This window comes from Haplochromis burtoni, unplaced genomic scaffold, assembly GCF_018398535.1.
Source record: "Haplochromis burtoni strain Fernald_Lab_line unplaced genomic scaffold, NCSU_Asbu1 Contig_151, whole genome shotgun sequence".
Taxonomy (NCBI): domain Eukaryota; kingdom Metazoa; phylum Chordata; class Actinopteri; order Cichliformes; family Cichlidae; genus Haplochromis; species Haplochromis burtoni.
This window is the reverse complement of record NW_024582512.1, coordinates 1,210,302-1,231,707: the sequence shown is the minus strand read 5'-3', so window position 1 is coordinate 1,231,707 and position 21,406 is coordinate 1,210,302. Positions and strand designations below refer to the sequence as shown.

Genomic DNA, 21,406 nt, shown 5'->3' with positions numbered 1-21,406 from the left:
TGGATGACGGGGTGGGTGCAGTTTTCTCTGTGGTGGGGTCAGGTGGGCTGTCCCGGGCTCTGTGGGGCCGGGCGGCACTGCTGTACTGGGTCCTGGTCGGGAGGGGCCTGGGCCCCCTTTTCCCTGGCAGGTTGCAGAGTATGGGGGTGCCTACTGGGGTCAGCGTGGGAGCTGGCCCCAGGGAGGGGTCACTTGCCCCTCCCTTCCTTCCCTCCCCATCTCCAGCTTCCTCCCCCTTCCCGCTCCACCACAATCACCCGCACATGCAGGGCCTTGGGGTAAAGATGTGTCACCAAGGTGCAGGGGAGGCAACCCCCCCCTCTGTCCCCTTCTGGCTGTCTCTGCCTCAATTTTATCCCACAACTTAGACATTCACATTACTCACACTCTCATAACACATACATATAGGATCTTGGGGGTGGGCACGCTACACGTCATCCAGAAGACTATCAGGGTGTACACCTCACCCCTGGCGTCGTTGCCCACCTCTCAATTTTAAATACATGTAGACATTGAGGGCTATCAGGAGGGGCTATGCGCTTACCTGCTGCTCTCTGGCAGGTAGCTCCATGCCCTCCTGGGTTTTAAAGGCACCTTAGAACACACATGCATCAACACTACATAAGAGTGGGCGGAGGGAGGTTTGGAGTCTTCACACCCCCCCATTCTCTGTGGGGCCTCCCTGCTGCTGCCGAGTCGGGGCGGTCTGCTTCTCCCCACCCCAGGGAAAAGGGTAACACCACCTGGGTCTGGGTGCAGTTTCCTCCTCCAGGGGCAAGGGTACATAGACCCGGGGCTTAGAGTACGCTTGGGGAGTGTGAATGTATGTACAGTGTCTCTTTATGTCTGTCCCCACGTTGGGTGAGTGCTGAGTAATTGCATATGAGAGCATGAGGGTGGGAATGGATGTTTGTATCTGTGTGTGCCTGTTTGTCTGTGTCCATATGTCAGGTTGGGTATCAGACGCCGCCTCTCTAGGCCCTCCATGGTATGGAGGCCTATCTCCCCCCACCACTCCCCCTGCCAGTGGCAGACGCCCTCAGACATCGGTGCGTTGGTGGTTCTTTGTGTTCGGGGATGGGCGTCCAGGTACTCACCGGCTCACTTCTGGTGGGTGCTTGTCGGAGCCTGGGGCTCGCTCGGGCTCCTTCGGGGGTGGGGTGCCCTCGGCCTGGGGCTCGGTCACTCTGGCACAGCTGGCTGCGGCGGAGCTTACAGGCACGTCACTGCAACCCCCCCTGGCTTCTGCTCCACGGCTGCTGAGTGAGCCCTCATCTGGGACTCTCCTCAGCTCTTACTGGGACAGTGGCGCGGCTGCCCCTCTGTTGGTCTTCCTTGGTCTCTTGTGTTCTGGGGGCCTCTGGATGTCTGGAGTTTTGATCTCCTCCATACCTGCTTCATGCCCTGGAGGACGGGGCTGTGGCTCCCCCACATCCTCTAGCAGATCATTACATGAAGGAACCTGTTAAATACAAGCGCGCTCACGCTCACAGGTGTACACACGGGTGCTCACACACACAAACTACACTCTTTTTGGCTGCTACCTCAAAGCACACTGTGCGCTGTCGATCTTACGTGCTGCACAATAATATTTAATATTTAGTATTTACTGTCATATTCACATAGATCATCGCGATGATGTTGTTTATTATATTGCTCTCTTTTTCTTTGCTTGTTATCTCTTTTTTTTCTTTCTCAACAGGTGATCCAGGTGACTGATATGTGTATTTTTTGTCTGTTTGTTTTGTTGGTTTTTGCCCTTTATCACCGCCCCTCTTCCCCGCTCTTTTTCTTTCCCTCTTTCTTTCTCCCTTTTCTTTTGTCCAGTCAAGTCTGTCCCGTGTTCAGCAAATGAAAACAAAATAAACAATAAAAGCAAAGGTGAATCAAATAGACCATTACGGCAAGGCTGGGATGGTCCATTTGGTAAAGTAAATCCATTGGGTGTCTTTCTTTGCCTTTAGACAACAATTCTGATGGCAAAAAAACCAAACGGGACAGTCAAAGAAAAAAAAAGAACCTCCACGATCACAAGAATCATTTTTATTGTGTTTTCTAGTAAATCTTGCTATAAATAAGATCCTAAATAATCTTAAACACTGTTTAGCTTAATCTTTTTGGATGTTTATTCAACATTCAATTGTAATTACCCAAAAACGTGGCCATTATTAGCTGTCCCTTACTCTCTCTTTTTTTTTTTTGTAATACAGCCTTCCCAAACAAGACCCGGGTGGCTATATTGGCAGAGCTAGAAAAGGAAAGGAGGCGACTGATGCAGAGTCAGTCCATGAATACTCCTGGAGCCAGGTAGGTGTAGTATAGCATAATCCAAGTAACAGAAGGGGGGGGTATTAAGTCTGTGTGTAAAGCTTACCTGGGACATTAGTATGTGTCATGATCTGATGTCCTCGTGTTGGCATTGGTCCTACAACATCATAATTACTGTTGCATATGGACCATCAACTACAACGGTGATGCAAAAACATGAAAGAGGTCATCCAAGGACAGGACACACGCAAGTTATGAAGGTAACTTTGGTTCTGTGAATTCCCAGACATCAAGTTGGAGATGTCTCCTTGCACTGCATGCAGGTTGAGATACCATGTTATAGCCTACATCCAGTCTCTAGGAAGCTTCTTGAGCCGAGATGTTCAGAGTGACCAGCATGACTGGCAGTTTCCCGGGAATTCACAGAACCATATTTACCTCTTTCAGTTTAACTCCCACCTTCCTGCCAGTAGCATTAAACAAGATGGCTGGCTTGTATCGGCAGTGCAATAAGGAACAACAGCTGGACACTGTTGTACAGATTTCCCCTTGTGAAACACGTTTCATTGCCATCCGAGATGTGGAGAGACTCCTGACAAATGTGGCAAATAACATCTGAGGGAACAGGTGTGCTCACCACTCCATATGCTTATTTTATTGTAAACAGTCCAGTGGGAAAGTCGATTTTTTTTGGGACACAGCTTTTCCCCTGTTGTTTCAGTTATAACATATTAAGAGATGCTCCGAGTGTGTAAAGCTCTGTGCTGCTTCAAATCCTGAAGCCTGAACTTTAATGCCCTCATTATTATGACAAGGCGCCAGTTGCCTTTTTCTTCTCTAATGTTATGACTTCACAACAATGTGACTGGACATTTGCAGCGATGGTCCTGGAACAATAATTATGATGATGTTAGAACACCAACATATAACCTGTCATTAGTCAGGCTTAAAGAGCCGAGTTCAGGCAGAACAAAAAAGACTTTGGTAATTTTCACATGCTTCCATGCCATCTTTTCCCCTTCAACACTGTAGCATCTCGCTGGCCCGGCCCAGTGTTAAGGACTTCAGGGACAACGCAGAACAGCAGCACATCGCTGCGCAGCAGAAAGCAGCCTTGCAGGTAAGACACCAGAAACGCTACTAGAAGTGCAACCACATTCAATAATAATTAAATAAACCAGCCCTGTGATTACCCCTCCTCATTATGAATCTTACAGTGATTACAAGCAATCCTACACAGCATACATTAGAAGGGCCTTTTGATAGGAGCCCAACTAATACTGGATTTATTTTTTATTTTTTTAGGTGTGTGGGGAGGGGGGGGCAGTGAGGTCATTGATCCTTAATGTTCCAGTCATTTATTTTACAAGTTTACTGCTTGACTCCACATCACTGTGTCCTCAGCTGTGATTACAGTTACAGTGATTACAGCTGGTGCTGAGCGTGTCAGAGCTAATCTGCTGGATAAACAAATGCCAGATCCCACATCTGTGATCTGAAATCCCAAATATTTTTACTAAGTGCTGGTGAATTAATCATTGGTTCAGGCATGCTGTCTCAAAGCTGCCTGATAGATCTGAGGGCAGCATTTCTTGTAAATTACAGTTACAAGAAAATACCAGTAAATACCAGCTGTGTATCACTTAGCAGTGCGTATGTGCTAATGTAGATTAGAGGTTAGATTTAAAAATGAGCTGCATTTAATCCTCCTTCTATATCATTAACAGTGGGAAATAACTATGATTTGTTATCAGGCTGTCAATATAAATTCAACCTCAACAAGTTAACTGATAAAACAGAATAAATGAAAACACAGATTCTTCATGTCATGCTGGTGCTGTGATTGCGTGTTTGGGTGGCCCTCCGCTGTCAAGCCTGTAGTTAACACCTTTATTTCTTTTCTTGCAGCATGCACATGCACATTCTTCAGGCTTCTTCATCACTCAGGACTCCTCATTTGGAAACCTCATCCTCCCAGTTCTTCCACGCCTGGAGCCCGAGTCTTGACGTTTTACATCCGATCTACCTTCTGGTGTGAGAGGCGCAGCTTTGGAACAAGCTGGGCGCACACCACGTCTCTCATCTTGGACAGCTGTTTGTGATGTCGTAAATGATCTCAGGGGAGTGTTAAATGACCTCTCTTATATTTTCATGACTAGGAAAGCTGGTTGCTGATTTTAGAAAACCTGCACAAGGGATCAGAAGACTGTTCTACATGGCCGTGAAACATTGCAGTAAAGGTTATATTTCGACTGTTTTCGTTCTGCTGTGGATAATAAAAATGTTGCATACATTAAAGATGATAACAGGAGTGCTTCTGGACTCTAACACACCCACTGATGTTCTTTGAGGGTGAAAGATATCAATTTAATAAATGGAGGAAAAAACTTTTTTTTGTGGTTTATTGTAAAACAGCCATAAGAAACACATTTTTTAGAACCTGATGAATTCTGAGCAGCTGAATCTGCCGTGAAAGTCAACAAGTGTCAGTTTCACGCTTCTGTTTCATAATCGCACAAGAAAAAAATCCACTAGACAGGAAGCACCCATGATGGTTGGAATACAGTCGACATATGATTTGAAGTCAATTATGTTAAAAGTCCTAAGGTGGTATTTTTCTCTGATTTTTTTTTTCTATACATAAAGTATGCAGAGGTTTTGTAGGCCTGTGCCTCAGGCAGCGCGAGCACCATACATGAAGCTGTCACTTTGACACAATGGGCAACAGTTCTCCTTTTGCCTTCATTGTTTTGATCTTGGCCTTAATGGTGTCGTCCATCGCCTGGCGGCAGCGGTGGGCGTAGTGTGCCAGCGTCTCCTCCTTCTCATCCCATGGCACCAGTGCGTGAAAAACCTCTGGAGCAGCCAGGCTGAGCTCCGCTATGGCCGCCGTGCGAGAGATTGTGTTGCGGTCCACACCGATGCGGTCAAACGCCACCTTCATGGAGACGCTGCGGCGAAACTCCTGGAGGGCAGCCATGTAGCGTGCTATCACACCCACCACGTTTTTCACTACCAATAAAAACAAAAAAGCAATGTTTAGCACAGCGAGTACTCCGTGACACATTTATCAGAGTGTGTCTATGTGTCCTTACTCCTGACTCGAGTGTTTTCTCCATCCCGGCTCCTCTTGCTCTTCCGGGTCCGATGGCGCTCTAGAGGATGAAGCTCCACTTCCTCAAATGAGTCAAACAGCGTTGGCAAATCAAACCCAGCTGCATCATCAGAGGACGCCATGTGTGAGCTTCCAGGTTCCACCTGAGTGGAACAACGAGGCCACCTCTTCTCTAGAAGAAAGAAAGAGAAGGCTGAGGACTGAAGATTTTGAGAAACCAACTAACTCTAGTTCAGTGAACGTGATTTTTGTGTAAGGTTACAAATGGCACAGATTCGTGAGCTTACCGGGGCGCAGTTTATCCTGCAGAAAGTCACATATGAGTTCAGCTTTCTTCGTGAGTTCATGTTGCAGCAGTTCTTTGTCCTGCTTCAAATTGGAGATCATCTCTGTCATTTGTTGGTTTCGGCTGCGTTCTGCTAAGAGTAATGCTCGCAGCTTCTCCAGCTCACTCTCGTCTTCTTCAGCTTTACAGACACACAAAAACATTACAAACAAAAACAACGTTATGTTTTGTTCCCCTGACGGCATGAAAACATGCGAGCTGGTACCTGTGTTCTTCGTAGTGGTCTCTGTGGCAGCGCTGCATCGCTCAGCCTGCTCTGTGGTCCCTGCTGTGCAGCTGCCTCCTCCTAGTACCTCCATCTCTGGATCCATCGATCCCTCACACCCCACATGTTGTCCATGCTGGGGCTGACAGCAAGATGAAAGAGCCTTTTTTGGCCACAGTGTTTGTGTGATTTGAGAGTATGTGTTTGGTGCCTGATGAGTTTGTAAAACACAGACTAGGTCTGTCTCTGCGAGCCCAGTGTCATCGTCTTCTGCTGGGGCGGATTCCTGTTTGACCTTCTTTGCAGCGATGGCTCCTCCCTGGGCCCCGCCTCTTTTCCTAGATGGCCGGGGCTCATAGTCGCCATCCTCATCTGTGGCTGATGAATCACATGCAGCAATGTCAAAAAGCCGACCGCTGAACTCCTCGCCCTCTGATGCCGCTTCACTATAGGAGAGGTCACATGATGTTCTCACTGCAATCTGAACATTTAGAAAGAGGTGATGTCCAACTGTACAACCTTATAATCCAGTACATAATTGTCTCTATAGCTTTACTGTACAATTCATTTTCATGTAAGTCACCAGTTTACATCAAATTAAGCCTTAAAATTATGCATAACTTGCATGAAATCCGTGGACTGTAACTTAAAGATGGCTTGTAGCCACATAGCTTCCACGTTCCAAAAACAAAGCCACTGTAAAAGTGATTTAAGAGTGCATTATTTCACCAAAAATCCAACATAAAAGTAAGGCTGCAGGGACTTTCCAGTCTTGTCTGGGTTTAATCATATGTTGACAGACAAAGTATTAAAGGCTCATGAACCCACATGCTGATTATACACTGGCCCTAAGCTCATGTGAATTTGTCAGTAACCCAATTCTTTGCACATTTGCACATCCCCGTGTCATTTCAGACAATACCAGCACCTCACATCTTTACCTCACCTTACTGGTTGGATGACCTCCAGCAAACCTCTCCTGGCCTTGTCTGGTACTGGCTGAGCCGCCACAAGTGTTTGCATTTTCACCAAGGGGCCAGTGGTAGGCGTGTCCAGCCCCACAGCCCCACACAGCAATGGGGACGCTGCCACCGTGCGGACCAGATTCAGCTGTCAGCACATTGCTGTAGGAGCCACGGGTGATGTGCTGCAAGCTGGGGAGGAGGTTACAGATGGTGCCGTGGCTGTGAGCCCAGCGGACGAGTTTACACAAACTGTCCGAGGTGGTTTGAACCAGGCTGGACATCATAGGATGTCTGAAACAGAGAGCGAGAAGACGGTGTTAGAAACACTTTAATGTTATTTATTTGTATCTGTTGCTAATATCACTGGCATCATAGATAACAACTGCTTTCATCAGCTGCCCTTGCTGTTATCTTTCTTTCCTTTGCTGCTGATGCCACAAGTTTTTTTTAATAATTACTCAAGGAAATTCACATTTACAGGCGGTGCAAGTCTTGATTTGATCCATCTTAATTTTCAGCCATGTGTGACCTAAACTGAGTCCTAAGAACAGCTTCTCATATTAGAGGCTCATTTATTTTTCAGTTTTTTGTGTTTTTGACTTTCTTCAATTTCAGGGTTTACATTATGCAAAATGTTTCATGTTCTTGTATATAAACTGGCGATTTAATTTTTTTTTTTACTGTTTTCACTTTAGCAGACAAAAAAGACGTGCTGATTTTTAATGCATGATTACCACAAATGACCACATCTAATCTGTTAGTGTTTTCCCCTTTTCTCCTCTTTAAATTACCCTCAAAGAGGACTTGTTGCTTTGCAAGTCCTATCGTGCAACAGCTGGATACTACACCTCGTAGCATGCAGCTGCTGCAATACTGAATCCCCTGATTCAGTTTACCATGGTAAAGATTACAGTCACATATTTATGAAGGCAAAATTTTCCAATTCATAAAAATAAATCTTGTCGGTTACAAGACGCCTAATTGTAGCTAGAGCAAATGAACTGTAAAAATAGAGTGTCCTTCAGTTTCCTGTTAAAAACAAGTTATATTTGATTTAAACTGGCATAAATCATCAATTTATCTTCCTCTCGATCAAATCTGTCCACGGGCAAATCCTAATTTAACAGACACAGGAAAACAAAGCACCTACAGCACATACACATGCCTCATAATTACCTTTAAAAAAGAAATCTAAATTAAACCAGGTCCATGCAGGTTTCACATAATCCGACTGTCCTCATTTATTCCGCAGCTGCCTGCAGTAAGCCAAAGCAACTCTCGGGTCTTATGTGCTGACGCGAAACACGCTTGATTAAAAATAATAATAAAAAATGTCCAGCTTTTGTTTAATTATTATCTTCTTTGTCCGGTAGGTTTAATATCGCCACAGTTGAATGACAGGGTTGGTTTACTGCCAGCAAGTGGACGGGAGGATGAACTGTGCTCTGCTCTCAGTGGGTGATGAAACAGCGACCTCTAGTGGGCAGAGGGGGTATTAATATATCCTGCACATGCATATTATTTTTGTTTTATTTTTGTTTTGATACAATTTAAATTATAAGAGGATGAGAAATAAAATATCCCATTCATCCATACAGATTGTAAGACGTGTTAAAAAAACATTTAATATTTGTTTTGCCGGGTTAAAACATGTTTTTACGTATTTATATATACTTATTTTCTCCCTGACACCCAACTAAAAAGCAGTTTCACAGCAGCATAAGCAGCCAAACAAGTTGTGCTGTCACAAAAAAAATCTTCTCAGATTACAAATCAAGCGAACAGAAACTTTCAGCATGTCAAATTGATGCGAACACATCGTTCCTGCCCGGTGAAGCTGAAACATCCAGGAACTTGATGCAGACTTTACTTTAAAACACAAACAGTATTTTATTTTTAACTTTTTATCAAAGCCCAAATTAACTTTTAACTTTTAAAGTGTGTATTTTTAGCATCCTGAAGAGTGACTAGCGAATTTCTCTAATTAACATAAGGCTTGTTAGCCCGAGACCAGTTCAAAGATTACGTGCAATGACGTCATAGCCCATAAAGCAGGTTAACTGGGGCAGTTAATCTAACATACCCCGCTTGATGTGGATTGTTCCGTGTCTGGATAAATGAGTGTATAAAAGCTGGAAGTTTTTTGGTTTTTAAAAGTTATTGGTCCGACTTCAGAGACTTGACTGAACGTGTTCCTGGCTCCACCCTCCGTTAGTCAGCCTGTGTAACTACGTGTTAGTGCTGGTGCCTTTAACTTACAAGCATCTTGGAGAGAGGAGGGGAAAAAAGAGGACTTTCCCCCCGGCTTTTATCTTAGGGAAAGACGGCTATCCTGCCGTCGCAAGTTTGTTGGCTTTAAACTTGAATAGCCGGTGTCTTTCCGTAAGGGAGAAAAAAAGGACAGGTTTTGAATGCGTTTTCGGACTTGGATTAAGTTGTGCATGGAAACTAATGATATTTGAACCCGCGAAAAGGAGAGAGAGGAGGTGGGTGTCGGATACAGGACTACTTTTGCGTGTCCGTCTTATTCTTTTGCGCGTGGATCACAGATACAAGCGTGTTTAATTTGGTCAAAGGTGGAATGGTTTGTTTTTTGTTTTTACCATAAAACTTCCTAAATCTGATTAAAGCTGCACAGATCCTAAAGGTTTAATCGTGCTGGAAGACATAACATTTTCGAGGAAGCTTTGAGAATCAGAACCAGAAATACATATCTATATATAGAGATATAAATATATAAAACTATATTGCAGCAGTGTTGAAATTATGGCGCTGAAGGCCAAAGTGTTGTACGATTTCCACTCTGAAAATCCAGGAGAGATCTCCATAGCAGAGAATGAGGTGGTGACTCTGTTTAGCGAGGAGGAGCTGGAGGGTTGGCTGGAGGGGGAGAACAGCAGGGGGGAGGCTGGCCTCTTCCCTGCCTCTTATGTTGAGATCATCAGAGACCATATCACCTCCAACAACAATGGCTTCTCCTTGACCCAAACCAAAGTCCAGACCTCCTACACATCCTCCCAGCCTCACAGAGGATTTGGGGCTGGTAGCAGCAGCTTCCACACTAGCCAGGGCAGCGATGATGACTGGGATGACGAGTGGGACGACAGCTCTCCTGTGGCCAATGTCCCTCAGGGTCTCAGCAGCAGCCCTCCTTTGCACCCAGTTGCCACCTCCCTGCCGGGCCGTGGGAGCTCCCAGCAGCAGCAGGCCAAGAGTTCAGCCACAGTGGGGAGGAACCTGAACAGGTTCTCCACCTTCGTCAAGTCCGGAGGAGAGGCCTTCCTGCTAGGGGAGGCGTCAGCTTTTGTGAAAGATGGAGACAGGATCTGTGTGGTGATGGGGAAGCATGGACCCGAGTGGCAGGAGGACCCTTATCCGTTCACGTGCACCATTGACGACCCCACCAAGCAAACAAAGTTCAAAGGGATGAAGAGCTACATGTCATATGGCCTTACTCCAACGCACACCAATGTCCAAGTCAACCGCAGGTATGTATCGTCTTCTCATTTCTCCACTTTTCAGATTTTTACTGCGGTTTACGAAATGTTAAAAACAGAGCTGTGGATTTTTGCCATCTGGAGCCTTCTCTGGTTTCCTCTCTGAGGTTCCCTCAACAGCTTTCACATTGTTTCCATGTCCCTGTGTCTGTCAGTTGAACTACACTCGAATTCCCTCAGGGCATGTTGGGAAAAGATTCCTGCACTTCGCCTCCATTTATCTTTTTCACTCTGTCTCACTACGTGCTCCTGGCATTTACCTTACCTCGCTTATTCAACCAGTCCCAATTTCTCTTCTCTCCACTCCTTCCTGCAGGTATAAACACTTTGACTGGCTCTACGGTCGGCTCGTGGAGCGCTTCCCTGTCATCTCAGTGCCCCACCTGCCAGAGAAGCAGGCCACGGGCCGCTTTGAAGAGGACTTCCTCTCCAAGAGGAGGAAGGGTCTGATCTGGTGGATGAACCACATGACAAGCCATCCTGTGCTGGCGCACTGTGACGTTTTCCAGCATTTCCTGACTTGTGGGGCGGATGAGAAGGCATGGAAGCAGGGAAAGAGGAAGGCAGAGAGGGACGAGCTGGTCGGGGCCAATTTCTTCCTCACAATCAGGTAGGAGTCTGAGAATTGGTCTTTATTAAGATGCACATAGCATTTTGGGAAATGACAAAGTTTTTGTCAGGTTCTTTTTAATAGTGTTAAGTTTAGCTGAAAGATATTTGACCTTGTATAGGGAACTAATATTATAAACTACGTTCTTTGCTCTGTTTTAACAACTTGGAGTTGAAGGCCTTTAAAAATAGGGTGTGCCAGATAGTGAGCAAAAGATAAGCAGTAGAAAAAGATTTAAAATGACAATCTTCCCCTTTCTTTTTTCCGTCAGCCCCCCCTCTGTACCTCTGGACCTGCAGGAAGTCGAGAGCAAGATTGAAGGCTTCAAAACATTCACCAAGAAGATGGACGAGAACATCATAGTTGTGAACACCAGCATCAACGAGTTCGGCCGCAAACAAATATCGGGGTTCAAAAAGGAGTACCAGAAGGTTGGACAGTCCTTCAAACTCCTGGCCCAGGCTTTCGAGCTGGACCAGCAGGTCTTCTCAGTGGGCTTGAACAAGGCCATTTCCTACACGGGGGAGTCTTACGAGGCAATAGGAGAGTATTTTGCTGATCAGCCGCGGCAGGACCTGGACCTCATTTCCGACCTGCTGGACATCTACAAAGGACACCTGGCCAACTTCCCTGACATCATCCATGTGCAGAAAGGTGGGAGAGTGTCTTTGTCTTCATGTTGGTAAAAAAAATTCAGCTCTGCAGTCTTAGAGCACAAATGCAAAGGAAAGACGTTGAGCACATTTTTATGCAGGGCTAACGTTTTAATACTGCCTAAACATGTTAAAATACTTTCTTGAGAAAATAAATTCTAATTAGTAACAAACCAATTATGAAAAATCAAAAAACAAACAAACTTAGAGGAAAGGAAACAGACTCGGCACCAAGTATGTAGGGAAGCTTTTAACTGGCGTTTAAAGAAAAAAATTTAAACGAATTATATGCGTCTAAATGCTTCTAGCATGTCTGTTAATCATGCAGACATACAAAGACCCAGATTCTGACTGTATCCCAACCAAGAGAAACATCTGTTTTCATTTAGTGAAGAGCAGTGTCAATCTGCGTCGAAAACTGAAACCCGTGGTCCATTGTAACACTCGGGGTACTGTGCGAGGGCCTGTATTTGCTCATTTTGAAAACACACACACACACACTTACAAAGCAGGAGTTGGCTTATTAGTTCCCTGCAGGTTGGGAGGAGGGAGTTCCTCCTGGCACGCAGAGTCCAGACGTTTGCCAGACCGAGAGACACTGTTTCTATAGTCTGCTGAACTCTGTTCTCCAGATACAATCCCAGCTCCCAACTGTGGAACGAGCCTGAATTGCAATAGTCCGTGTGACTGACAGGGCTTCACCTCCTTTCCTGTTGACAAATAACAAACACATTGTTTTATGCCTCGCAAAGCCCATTTACTTACTAACTCACTGTTTTTTTCCTGTTAAGTTTTTCATGCCAAAGTTTCTCTCCACAGAGCATCATTGGTTCGGGGTATTTTGTATAAAATGGGACGCCAAATAAAAACCAGTTAAACCAGTAAAACACATTTTACTTAAATTATAACCAAATTGATTAATATCTCGGAAAGATTGGCCAACGTAATTTAAACATTTCAGGTGATCTCCCACAAAGTAGTGACATAATTCTGGGGCACCGGCGTGGGTTTCATCACTGAAAACACTGACTGGCAACATTTTTTTGTCCTTTTCATACAAAGAGTTGATTCTGTTTATTCATGGTCGGTAGCTTCAAGTGGACTTACAGAGCTCAACAGTGACCGCCCACTTTTTTTAAGACCTCCACTTCCAGTAGTGAATTTCTCATTCATTTTGTCCACTGATGTTTCAGAAAATTATTACATTTTATATACATTTAAGCCTTCAAGTGAGCCAGCCAGCTACAAGCCAGATCATAACCATGAAATCATTTGATTTGGATCAAAAATATAAAGCAAAATGAAAGTCTACTCAAGTTTCTTCAGTGTTGTGCTCACTAATTGAGCTGATGTGTAAGGGTTTAAACATTTCAGTGGTAACAGAAACCTCTATGCTTTTCCTACCCTTGATGTCAGTAACACGGTATATCCTCTTCTAGTTTTCAGCTAGATTCTATCCTGCTGTAAACTAAATTATAACCCTAATTATAACACATCCAAAGAAAATGACTAACACAACTATAAAATAGACCCAGCATGCAGAAGAATTTGTAAGCCTTTACAATAAGCACTCTCAGACTTTTGTAATCATCTCTGCTGGTGTTAGAAAAGGTCAGTATCCGGTGAGTAACATCCTTCAACCATTGACCATACTGCAGAGTCGACATTGCTGCTGGGGTTGTGAAATAACTTAGATTCGCATAAGATGACTGGCTTAGTTCACGAGGCATCTGATTTGATAAAGAAATAGGTAAGAAGGAAAACAGGACTCTAGCGGGTTTGCGTTTCCAGACGCATCGGGCTTCATTTTTTTCTCAGCAGCAGCAGCAGCTCCACATTCCCCTAATTTCTATCAGTCTCATATTGTCTCATATACACTTTCTCCAGTAATGGCTAAATTAGAAAACATATAAAATGGCAGCTGTAACACCTCATGTTTGACTGCTTTGTTGAACTACATATGTCACTTACGGTGACAGTCATCTATGCCAGCTCAGTCTTTTAAGTCTAAAGGCTACATCTGATTTGAATGAGTGGGAATTCCTGGGCCTCTTGTACTCTGTTGCCCCGGGACTACAGGAATCCAAAATGGAGCGGTCTCAGGATTACATTCCCCTCCTCCTCTTTTTTTGTTCCCCCCTTTTCCTCTTTCCTCCTGTTGGTTAAAGAAAAATAGGAAGAAGAAGAAGAAGAAGAAGAAGAAGAGGGGAGGTGAATGTATGAGGGGGTACGGAGAGTTACAGAGCTTTACAAGATTTCCTACCAGCATAACAGTACAAGAGTTCAAATTATAGCTCAGTAATCCCCTTGGCAGGGAGGAGAGCAAAGTCCAAGGTTTTTTTTTTCTTTCTTCACTGTGGTGGCAAACTTGTGCTTCTGATCTTCGTGAGATAGAGAGAAGGAGAAACTAGGTCAGCACGTTCAAGATCAGCTTCCTCGCAATTTCCTCCACATTTATGTGAGTTAGTCCTTAACTCTGAGATCCCTCTTTGTTGGTCATGTCTGTCTGGACTGTACAGCCTCCCCCCCAAAGCTTGAGTCACTCTAAACACTGTGAGTCATAAGTGGGTGATGGGTGTCTTCAAAGAAACCTGGCAAAGGTTTGCAACAATCAGCACATTTCTGCAGGTTTCTCAACATGTCCTGATTTTATGTGATCCAGTTACGACCTCGTGAATTTTGTATTGCACAAGTTCCTTTTGTAGAATTGTGTTTTAATTATTTGTGTAGAAGTTCTAAAAATATTCCAGACTTCCTTGATTTGACTATTGAGTTTGACTTCCTCTTTCCGTGTAGCCACCCTGATGTCATCAACTGCTTTGCGGACAATTATTTTGAAGTCTCAATTTTCTAATTTTGGCAAAAAAAACAACTAAGTGTTGTCTCAGGGGGAAAACTGAACTCCTATGAGTGTCTTTTTTTTTTATCTGAGCACAAAAAACTCGAGTCAACCCTAACAAGCTAAAGAGAGCACAACCATATAGCAAGCTGTGAAGATGAATGGTTCTGTTGTTATCATCAAGTCCTGAAAATTGGTCAATGGGGGTGTAAAAGTGTATTTTTTATAATGGGGATTTTATGTTGAAAAATAAAATCAAGTGGCGGTATAACCTTAACCATATAAATTTTGTCCAATCAGAAGCCTAGGGGGCAAAAAGTTGCTAGGCAAAAAAAGGAGGAAAAAGAAAGTACTGTGCAGGAGTCCTCCTGTTCCTTCCATTCATAATAAAGTCTTTGAGTTATCCAGTGGCTGCTTTAAAAATGTCCTTGTTGTATTTTTCATTTCACAATGTGCCAAGTGTTTTCAGTTTGTGAAAGGTCTGGACTGCAGGAAGGCCAGTTGAGTGCTCTTCTAATGCAAAGCAATATTGCTGTAATGCATGGACAGTATGTAGTTTAGCATTGGCTTGCTGATATATGCAAGGCCTACCTTGAAAAAGACTGCATTGTGTGGATAGGAGCACATGTTGCTCTAAAGCTGTATATACCTTTCAGCATTAATGCTGCTTTTCCAGATGTGCATGCTGCCAGTTCCACACACGCTAATGCATCCTCCATACCATCAGAGATGCAGGCTTTTTAAATGAACATTAATAAGAAGCGTCCAGAGAAGATGGCAGCGTTTTTGGATTATACTCGAATAACGTTTTAACCTGTCTAATTTCAAGATCATTTCTTGAAGTGTCCTGAGCCCATGTGGTGATTTACATGACAATGCCATGGTCTCAGATTGTCTCATCCAATGTTTGTGAGTTTTTACTTTTAAATTTTGTACATTTAAACTTTGCATTTGGTTATTGTTTAAACTGTTTAATGTATTCTCTCCCTTAGTGTATTTACCCATTTTATTAGTTCTTAGTTGCTTTAGAGTAATTTTTTTCCCTCAGTGCTCCATCTTTTTGTGTCAAGTCTCCCGTACGTTCATTCATATTTTCCACTTTTAGATATCTCACTTCCTGCTTTATTTTGAAAGTTAGTTTTTTTCCTTGTGCTTTGCTTTTAGTTCCCTTGTCTTGGCTCTGCAATTTAGTTCAGATGTCTTCTTCTCCCCAGCTGTCTGCACTTCCTCTAATCACCCTTCTGTTTATGTATAGTTGCTGTCTCCACTTGTCCTTTGTCAGAGTGTCTGTTCCCCTTGGCCCAGTATGTTTCTTAGTATTTTTTTTTTTTTTAATGTTTTTAAATCCCCCCCCAAAAGTGCTCACGACAGACCGGTTACTCTCACTGAACCTGGTTCTGCCTGAGTTGAGGTTTTTCCTGTTAAAAGGGAGTTTTTCCTTCCCTTTGTCACCAAAGCGCTTGATCAGCACGGGGTCATCTGATTGTTGGGATTGTTAGACAGACAGAGAGGCCTGTTTAAAACTGGCGACGATGTTGGCGTCAGACTCTGGGCCATGAGAGTTCGTGTTGGATGTAGTACTTCATTCTCACGCCTGTCTTTCTAGACAGAGGAACAAAATTGCAGATATTAAGAATAACAAATGTATTGCAACAGTATTTTGCCTGCACCTACCATTACAGGAAATTGTCTCATGAAAAAAAACATTGCACATTATGATGTCAAAAAGAACATCATACCATTGCCTTTAAGGGCATACCACATCAATGGTATGCCCTTAATGTGTCTCTGGAGGCTCCATTTTTAGTGATCTGATAAATGGAGATAACAGTTTACACGTAGGCTAAAAGCTAAAAACCCAAAAATATCTGTGTATGTGTTGCCACAATCTTTAGTGACTGTAACTTCAAGTGTGCAAACTTAGATTGTTATCTTATCAGCTATCTGTCGCTGAAGTGTTCTTGTTTATCTGTGTAAAGAAAGGTAATGTATTTTAAGATAGATTAATATCAAAGCAGAGTGGCATGGTAGTTATCACTGTTGCCGCACAGCAAGAAGGTTCTGAGTTCAATTCCACCATCAGGCCGGTGTGGAGTTTGCATGTTCTCCCTGTGTTTGCGTGGGTTTCTCCCACCGTCCAAAGACATGCAGTTAGTGAGGATTACCCACAGGTGTGAGTGTGAATGGTTGTTTGTCTTTGTGCGTTAGCCCTGCGACACACTGGCGACCTGTTCAGGGTGTACCTTGCCTCTCGCCCTATGATAGCTGGGATAGGCTCCCGCGACCCTGTAAAGGATAAGCAGAAGCGAATGGATGGATGGATAGATAGCTGTAGAATATTATTTCTGAAATAAATGTGTCAGGGTTTTATTTCCAGTGTTGTCATGATCACAGAATATTTTTGAATAAGTTTTTTTTTTTATTGTGAAAAATCCGAAGGTTTTTTTTTTTACCTTTGAACTCTCCGATATATTTTCCCAGGTGCACTGACCAAGGTGAAAGACTGCCCAAAGAAGGAAGGTGAGCTGCACGACCGCTGCAACATCATTTCTTTCGCCACGCTGGCAGAAATCCAGCACTTCCACCGCACACGTGTACGGGACTTCCGCTCACAGATGCAGTACCACCTACGCCAGCAGATCAGCTTCTTCCAGAAGATCACGGCCAAGCTTGAGGACGCACTGCAGATATATGACGATGACCAGTAGCACAAGAGTGAGACAAGGAAGAGAACAGACTACAAAGGCTTCAAAGAAATGGGTTGTGGTGGTGGTGTCATCCTCTCATAATCGAGAGCATCTTATTGTCCTTTAAAAAGAAAAATCTTTTTTGTGATGATCCCTCGCTGTCTAGTAGGATCATTGGAAGAAAAATACAGGCCATTTGACAACTTCTTGTATTATCTGAAGCTCTGATGAATGTAACCATTAACAAGGATTTTGCTGACGCTCCAGACACATGTTGCAACTCAGCAGGATTGCAGCAGATATTTAAAACAGCTGCTCTCAGTATGACTGGAGCTGCGTTTGAGTCACAGTTTCAGGGTCACGTGACCGTCTCCACTGCCTCTTCATGGGAGCACTCGGTCGGGAAAGAACAATCAACAACAGCCCAAACAAAGACTGGAAAACTAACTAAATCGCTTGAACTGGATGTTTTAGCGCCTGAAAGATATAAATGTACTGATTTGTTTTAACTTGAATGACCTGCTCAGTATTGTTTTAACAAGACAGCGTATGAAAGGGAAGAGGGCACTGCCTACTTTCCAGAATCGGTTTCAAGTCTGGATTTCCATCACAGCTTGAAATCTGAGCTACCTGTGATGTCTGACTTCTTTCACATCACCCTCACCTTGTTTGCATTTGAAACTTTTTGTGGTTGAACATTTTCTCTTAAATGTTTTAATGGTGAAGCGGTACCGCAGTAATCTTAACTTCCAGATGTTTTATGAAAACCTAATGCTACATCTGTCTCTCACCCAATTCAGGGTAAGTTTAAAAGCTCTTTCGAATGCCAGCTATTTCTGGCATGGAAACAGTAAAGCGAGAGCATGCAGGCAGTGATTGTGATTATAGCATATTTTACATGCTTTAGAGTGAAAGCTTTTTGTTTGAGAAACATGGCAGTCCTTGTGAAACTGATCAACTTGTACATCTCAGACATGCATCACTAACAGACCAATTCTTTTAATGCTATTTGGGGTTGGCATTGTTCAAATACTAGACATAACAGCTTTTCAACTCCCTTCTAACACGGCACCAAAATATGATCACAATGCCTCACGTGTACTGATATAATGAGCCCGATTCACCCAGAAGCTCCTTGGATTTAATCAGCATTGAGTTGCAGGCTGAGCTCTCTGAGAGACAGTTAGGATTTGTTTAATATTACTTATATTTTCCTTAAAAATGCAGAAAACTCAGAGATACAGTTCAGTGGAGTTGGTTACAGGGGTTTAAAGTATCAGCCACTGTCAGTCTGAGTTGTGGTATCAGGTGTGACTTCATTCCTTTCCTGTGATTTCACTTTACAAAGTTTATAATGGGACAAACCACCATCCTGGTTGGTTTTTAGCTGTTCACTTGGATCGCTAGCAAAAGTGAAAGTGATATACTTTCAATATAACATGATGGGAGAAAATAAAAAAATAAATAAAAGCAGAATTTATTTCAGTTATGACTCTGTATTGTTGATCATTGGCATTTTTGCACAATATAGGCCCATTTTCTGCATATTTTAGGGTGTTTGTTTTGATGAATATTAATATATTTGTGATGATCACACACTATTCGGACAAAAGGTATTGTGCCACACTTCTTAATCTTTCATCTTTTTAGTGCCAAGGGTGTATAGAATCAGTTACCTAGCCATTCAGCATGCCTTTGCAGTCATTTGTGAAAGAATAAGCTCACTGAATTCAAGTGCTGTAATAACACGCCACACTTTCAAAAAATATATCCATAATCAGCTGTACCCGCTGAAAAAAAATGACGGTTGAAAATCAGAGAAAAGCCTATGAAACATCCAGAGTTGTCATTGTAGATGCGCTTAGTCAGTGTTATTATTCTTGTGTTAAACTTTCAGTTCAGTTTCAATTATATAGTCCCAAATCACAACACCAGTCACCTCAAGGCACTTTATATTGTAAAGTTAGGACCCTACAGTAATACAGAGAAAACCCAAACAACCAAATGACCCCCTATGAGCGAGCACCTGGCAACCCTGGCAAGGGAAAACTCCCTTTCAACAGGAAGAAACCTCTGACAGAACCAGGCTCAGAGAGAGGCAGCCATCTGCTGCAGACGGTTGGGGGTGGTCACACATTTTAAACCCTTTATCAGGTGAGAAACAATGTTTGGTGACTTCACTGGACATAAATTAGCCTCGTTTCCCCTTCTCCAGGAGGCCATAGAACCACTTGGATGTTTCCCACCACCCACCTTACCATATGGTAATTTATGTGGCTGCTTCACTGACCTTGATTTGGACCATGAAAATTACAAATGTGGAAACGTTATCAAAAAATAAAAAACTTGCAATATAGACCAACTTGAATTTCCAAACATTTCAATGAGTGACCTATAAAGGGTTATGCAAGGGTTGACGTAAGTCCAAATGATGTAAAGTTCATTATCAGAGGGTGAACATGAGGCTCCGCCCAAACTGATTTCCACGTGACCTCTGAATTGGAACAATGCAGGCTTGTTTATGCAGACACTACTGTATGGTTACCCACTACCTGTGATTCTTTGAATCAGGCTACCAAATGGTGTAACTTAAACAACTTCTCATCCATGGTTTCTACAGCTGTCCATGTTCCTTTATCTGAAAGCCCGTGTAGCTTTCAGTTACACCAACACAGTGACTTCAGTATCAAAATTCAAATACAGTTAGAACAGAAAAAGCCAGAAAAGTACAGTCCACATTAACATTAAAACAGTAATCCATTACTTTACGTATTTACTCCCTGAAAAACTTTAGCTGCACTTCTCTTTGCACTTTTGCTTTAATCACCCAAGATACATTAAGACAGAGTTAACCAGAGCGTTAACATGCACATCACTGCATATCCACACTAATGACTGTGCTAAGGAGGGGACATATGTTGGCACTTTACTGTCACATTCTTGCCCGTTCATGGAACAGGTTCATACTAAATATCTCCTCCCATCAGAAGTATGTTTCTTTACGCACGTTACCTGACAGCTGTTGCACAAACAGGCTTGAAAGAGCATTTTTGATTTGGTTTTTGTTTCTGTTCACTGATTATGCAAGACAAAAAAAAAACATAACACAATTGGCATAATTGTGTTATGTTACCCTTCCTAGAGAAAAGTCTCTCATCTCTTGTTTTCTCTGGTGAAGGGACCACTTCACTCCTTGCTATCTGACACCAGAGTTCAAAGACTGCAGATCAGGTTACTCCAACTGCAGGCCCTTCATTATTTAGACTGTCCTCTTTCTCCCCTCCACTCAGTCTTGATTTTACTTTGAAATTGTGCTTTGTTCAGAATGCGTTCAGACTTACCTGCAAAAAAAACAAACAAAAAAAACAAGACCTTTCTGGGGTACTGCTCTCTAAACGCTGCCTGATTCATTGAGTTTTAAAGGTCAGAGATGAGGGTTGTGGAGCGGTAATACAAAAAATTTGACTCACCCCAGATGTTATGCATGTGACCAGATTAAGAATCTACGTGGAATTCTACAGTGCAATGCATTCAGAATTTTTGGTGTATGTTATGGTGTTAACGCTTGTCACGTGCATGCCTGGCCACAGATATACATGTAGAGAAACAAGTTTTCTGTACTCATTCATGTTGTGTACAACGAATCCTGGCTCTGCCATCTGAACGTCACAGTCGGGTGTGACAGAGTATTAAGGCCACATTAAGAAAAAAATATAATTTTGCTACGGCTGCTTTTTCTTTTTTTTTCAACTTTATTCTCAAAATGCGGCACTAATACTCCTTTGTAGCAGGAACTCATCAGAACCAGGTAATATCTTCTGTTGTCCAATTTTGGTGAGCCTCTGTGAATTGTCACCTCAGCTTCCTGTTTGTAACTGATGGGAGTGGCACCCAGTGTGGTCTTCTGCTGCTGCTGCCCATCTGCTCTTCAGAAATGCTTATCTGCATTCCTTGGTTATAACGAATGGTTCTTACTATTGCCTTCTGCTCAAAGCTGACTGGCATAAACAGTATTTTTTCCCCACAGAGATGCCTGCTCGATATTACCTCTTTTTTTGCGACATCTGCTGATGCTCTGTTGGAACTCCAGCATGTTGTCTTGACCATGTCTACATAACTAAATGCAGTGATTTGCCGAACTGTAATTGACTGATTAGATATTTGCGTTAACGAGCAGTTGAATCTGTGTACCTAATAAAGTCAGTCAGTTGTCTGTTGGGG

The 21,406-nt window shown here is 43.1% G+C and overlaps 3 protein-coding genes across 4 annotated transcripts; 2 read left to right on the top strand and 1 right to left on the bottom strand.

The window, feature by feature from the left end:
- Positions 1–2,210: 2,210 nt before the first annotated feature.
- Positions 2,211–4,309, top strand: LOC102309640 (SOSS complex subunit C; the record flags this gene model as incomplete). Its single annotated transcript, XM_014336664.2, is given in 3 exon segments — positions 2,211–2,307; positions 3,301–3,388; positions 4,177–4,309. Coding segments are annotated over 3 exon segments (284 nt in total), but the record flags the coding sequence as incomplete, so codon positions are not given.
- Positions 4,310–4,972: 663 nt separating this feature from the next.
- Positions 4,973–9,096, bottom strand: LOC102303983. Of its 2 annotated transcripts, none has more exons than XM_005931879.3 (6): positions 8,983–9,096; positions 6,881–7,190; positions 5,935–6,415; positions 5,671–5,850; positions 5,364–5,555; positions 4,973–5,280 (listed from the first exon to the last, which is right to left on the bottom strand). In XM_005931879.3, the coding sequence occupies exons 2-6, from the start codon at positions 7,181–7,183 to the stop codon at positions 4,973–4,975; spliced, it is 1,464 nt and encodes a 487-aa protein (XP_005931941.1). In that variant the 5' UTR covers positions 7,184–7,190; positions 8,983–9,096. The 2 variants fall into 2 exon arrangements, with proteins under 2 accessions (XP_005931941.1, XP_005931940.1); XM_005931878.3 differs by lacking the exon at positions 8,983–9,096 and adding an exon at positions 8,076–8,408.
- A 65-nt stretch (positions 9,097–9,161) lies between these two features.
- LOC102304695 (sorting nexin-18) lies at positions 9,162–21,398 on the top strand. Its single transcript, XM_005931881.3, has 4 exons — positions 9,162–10,387; positions 10,713–11,006; positions 11,278–11,660; positions 16,980–21,398. The coding sequence occupies exons 1-4, from the start codon at positions 9,666–9,668 to the stop codon at positions 17,204–17,206; spliced, it is 1,626 nt and encodes a 541-aa protein (XP_005931943.1). The 5' UTR covers positions 9,162–9,665; the 3' UTR covers positions 17,207–21,398.
- The last annotated feature ends 8 nt before the right edge of the window (positions 21,399–21,406 follow it).

Coding starts and splice junctions, on each gene's coding strand:
- LOC102304695 (XM_005931881.3), top strand. CDS start 9,666: ATGGCGCTGAAGGCCAAAGTGTTGTACGATTTCCACTCTGAAAATCCA. Junction 10,388..10,712: donor AATGTCCAAGTCAACCGCAG/GTATGTATCGTC, acceptor TCCTTCCTGCAG/GTATAAACACTTTGACTGGC. Junction 11,007..11,277: donor AATTTCTTCCTCACAATCAG/GTAGGAGTCTGA, acceptor TTTTTCCGTCAG/CCCCCCCTCTGTACCTCTGG.
- LOC102303983 (XM_005931879.3), bottom strand. CDS start 7,183: ATGATGTCCAGCCTGGTTCAAACCACCTCGGACAGTTTGTGTAAACTC. Junction 6,416..6,880: donor GAGGTCATCCAACCAGTAAG/GTGAGGTAAAGA, acceptor CTAAATGTTCAG/ATTGCAGTGAGAACATCATG. Junction 5,281..5,363: donor AGAAAACACTCGAGTCAGGA/GTAAGGACACAT, acceptor TTTTATTGGTAG/TGAAAAACGTGGTGGGTGTG.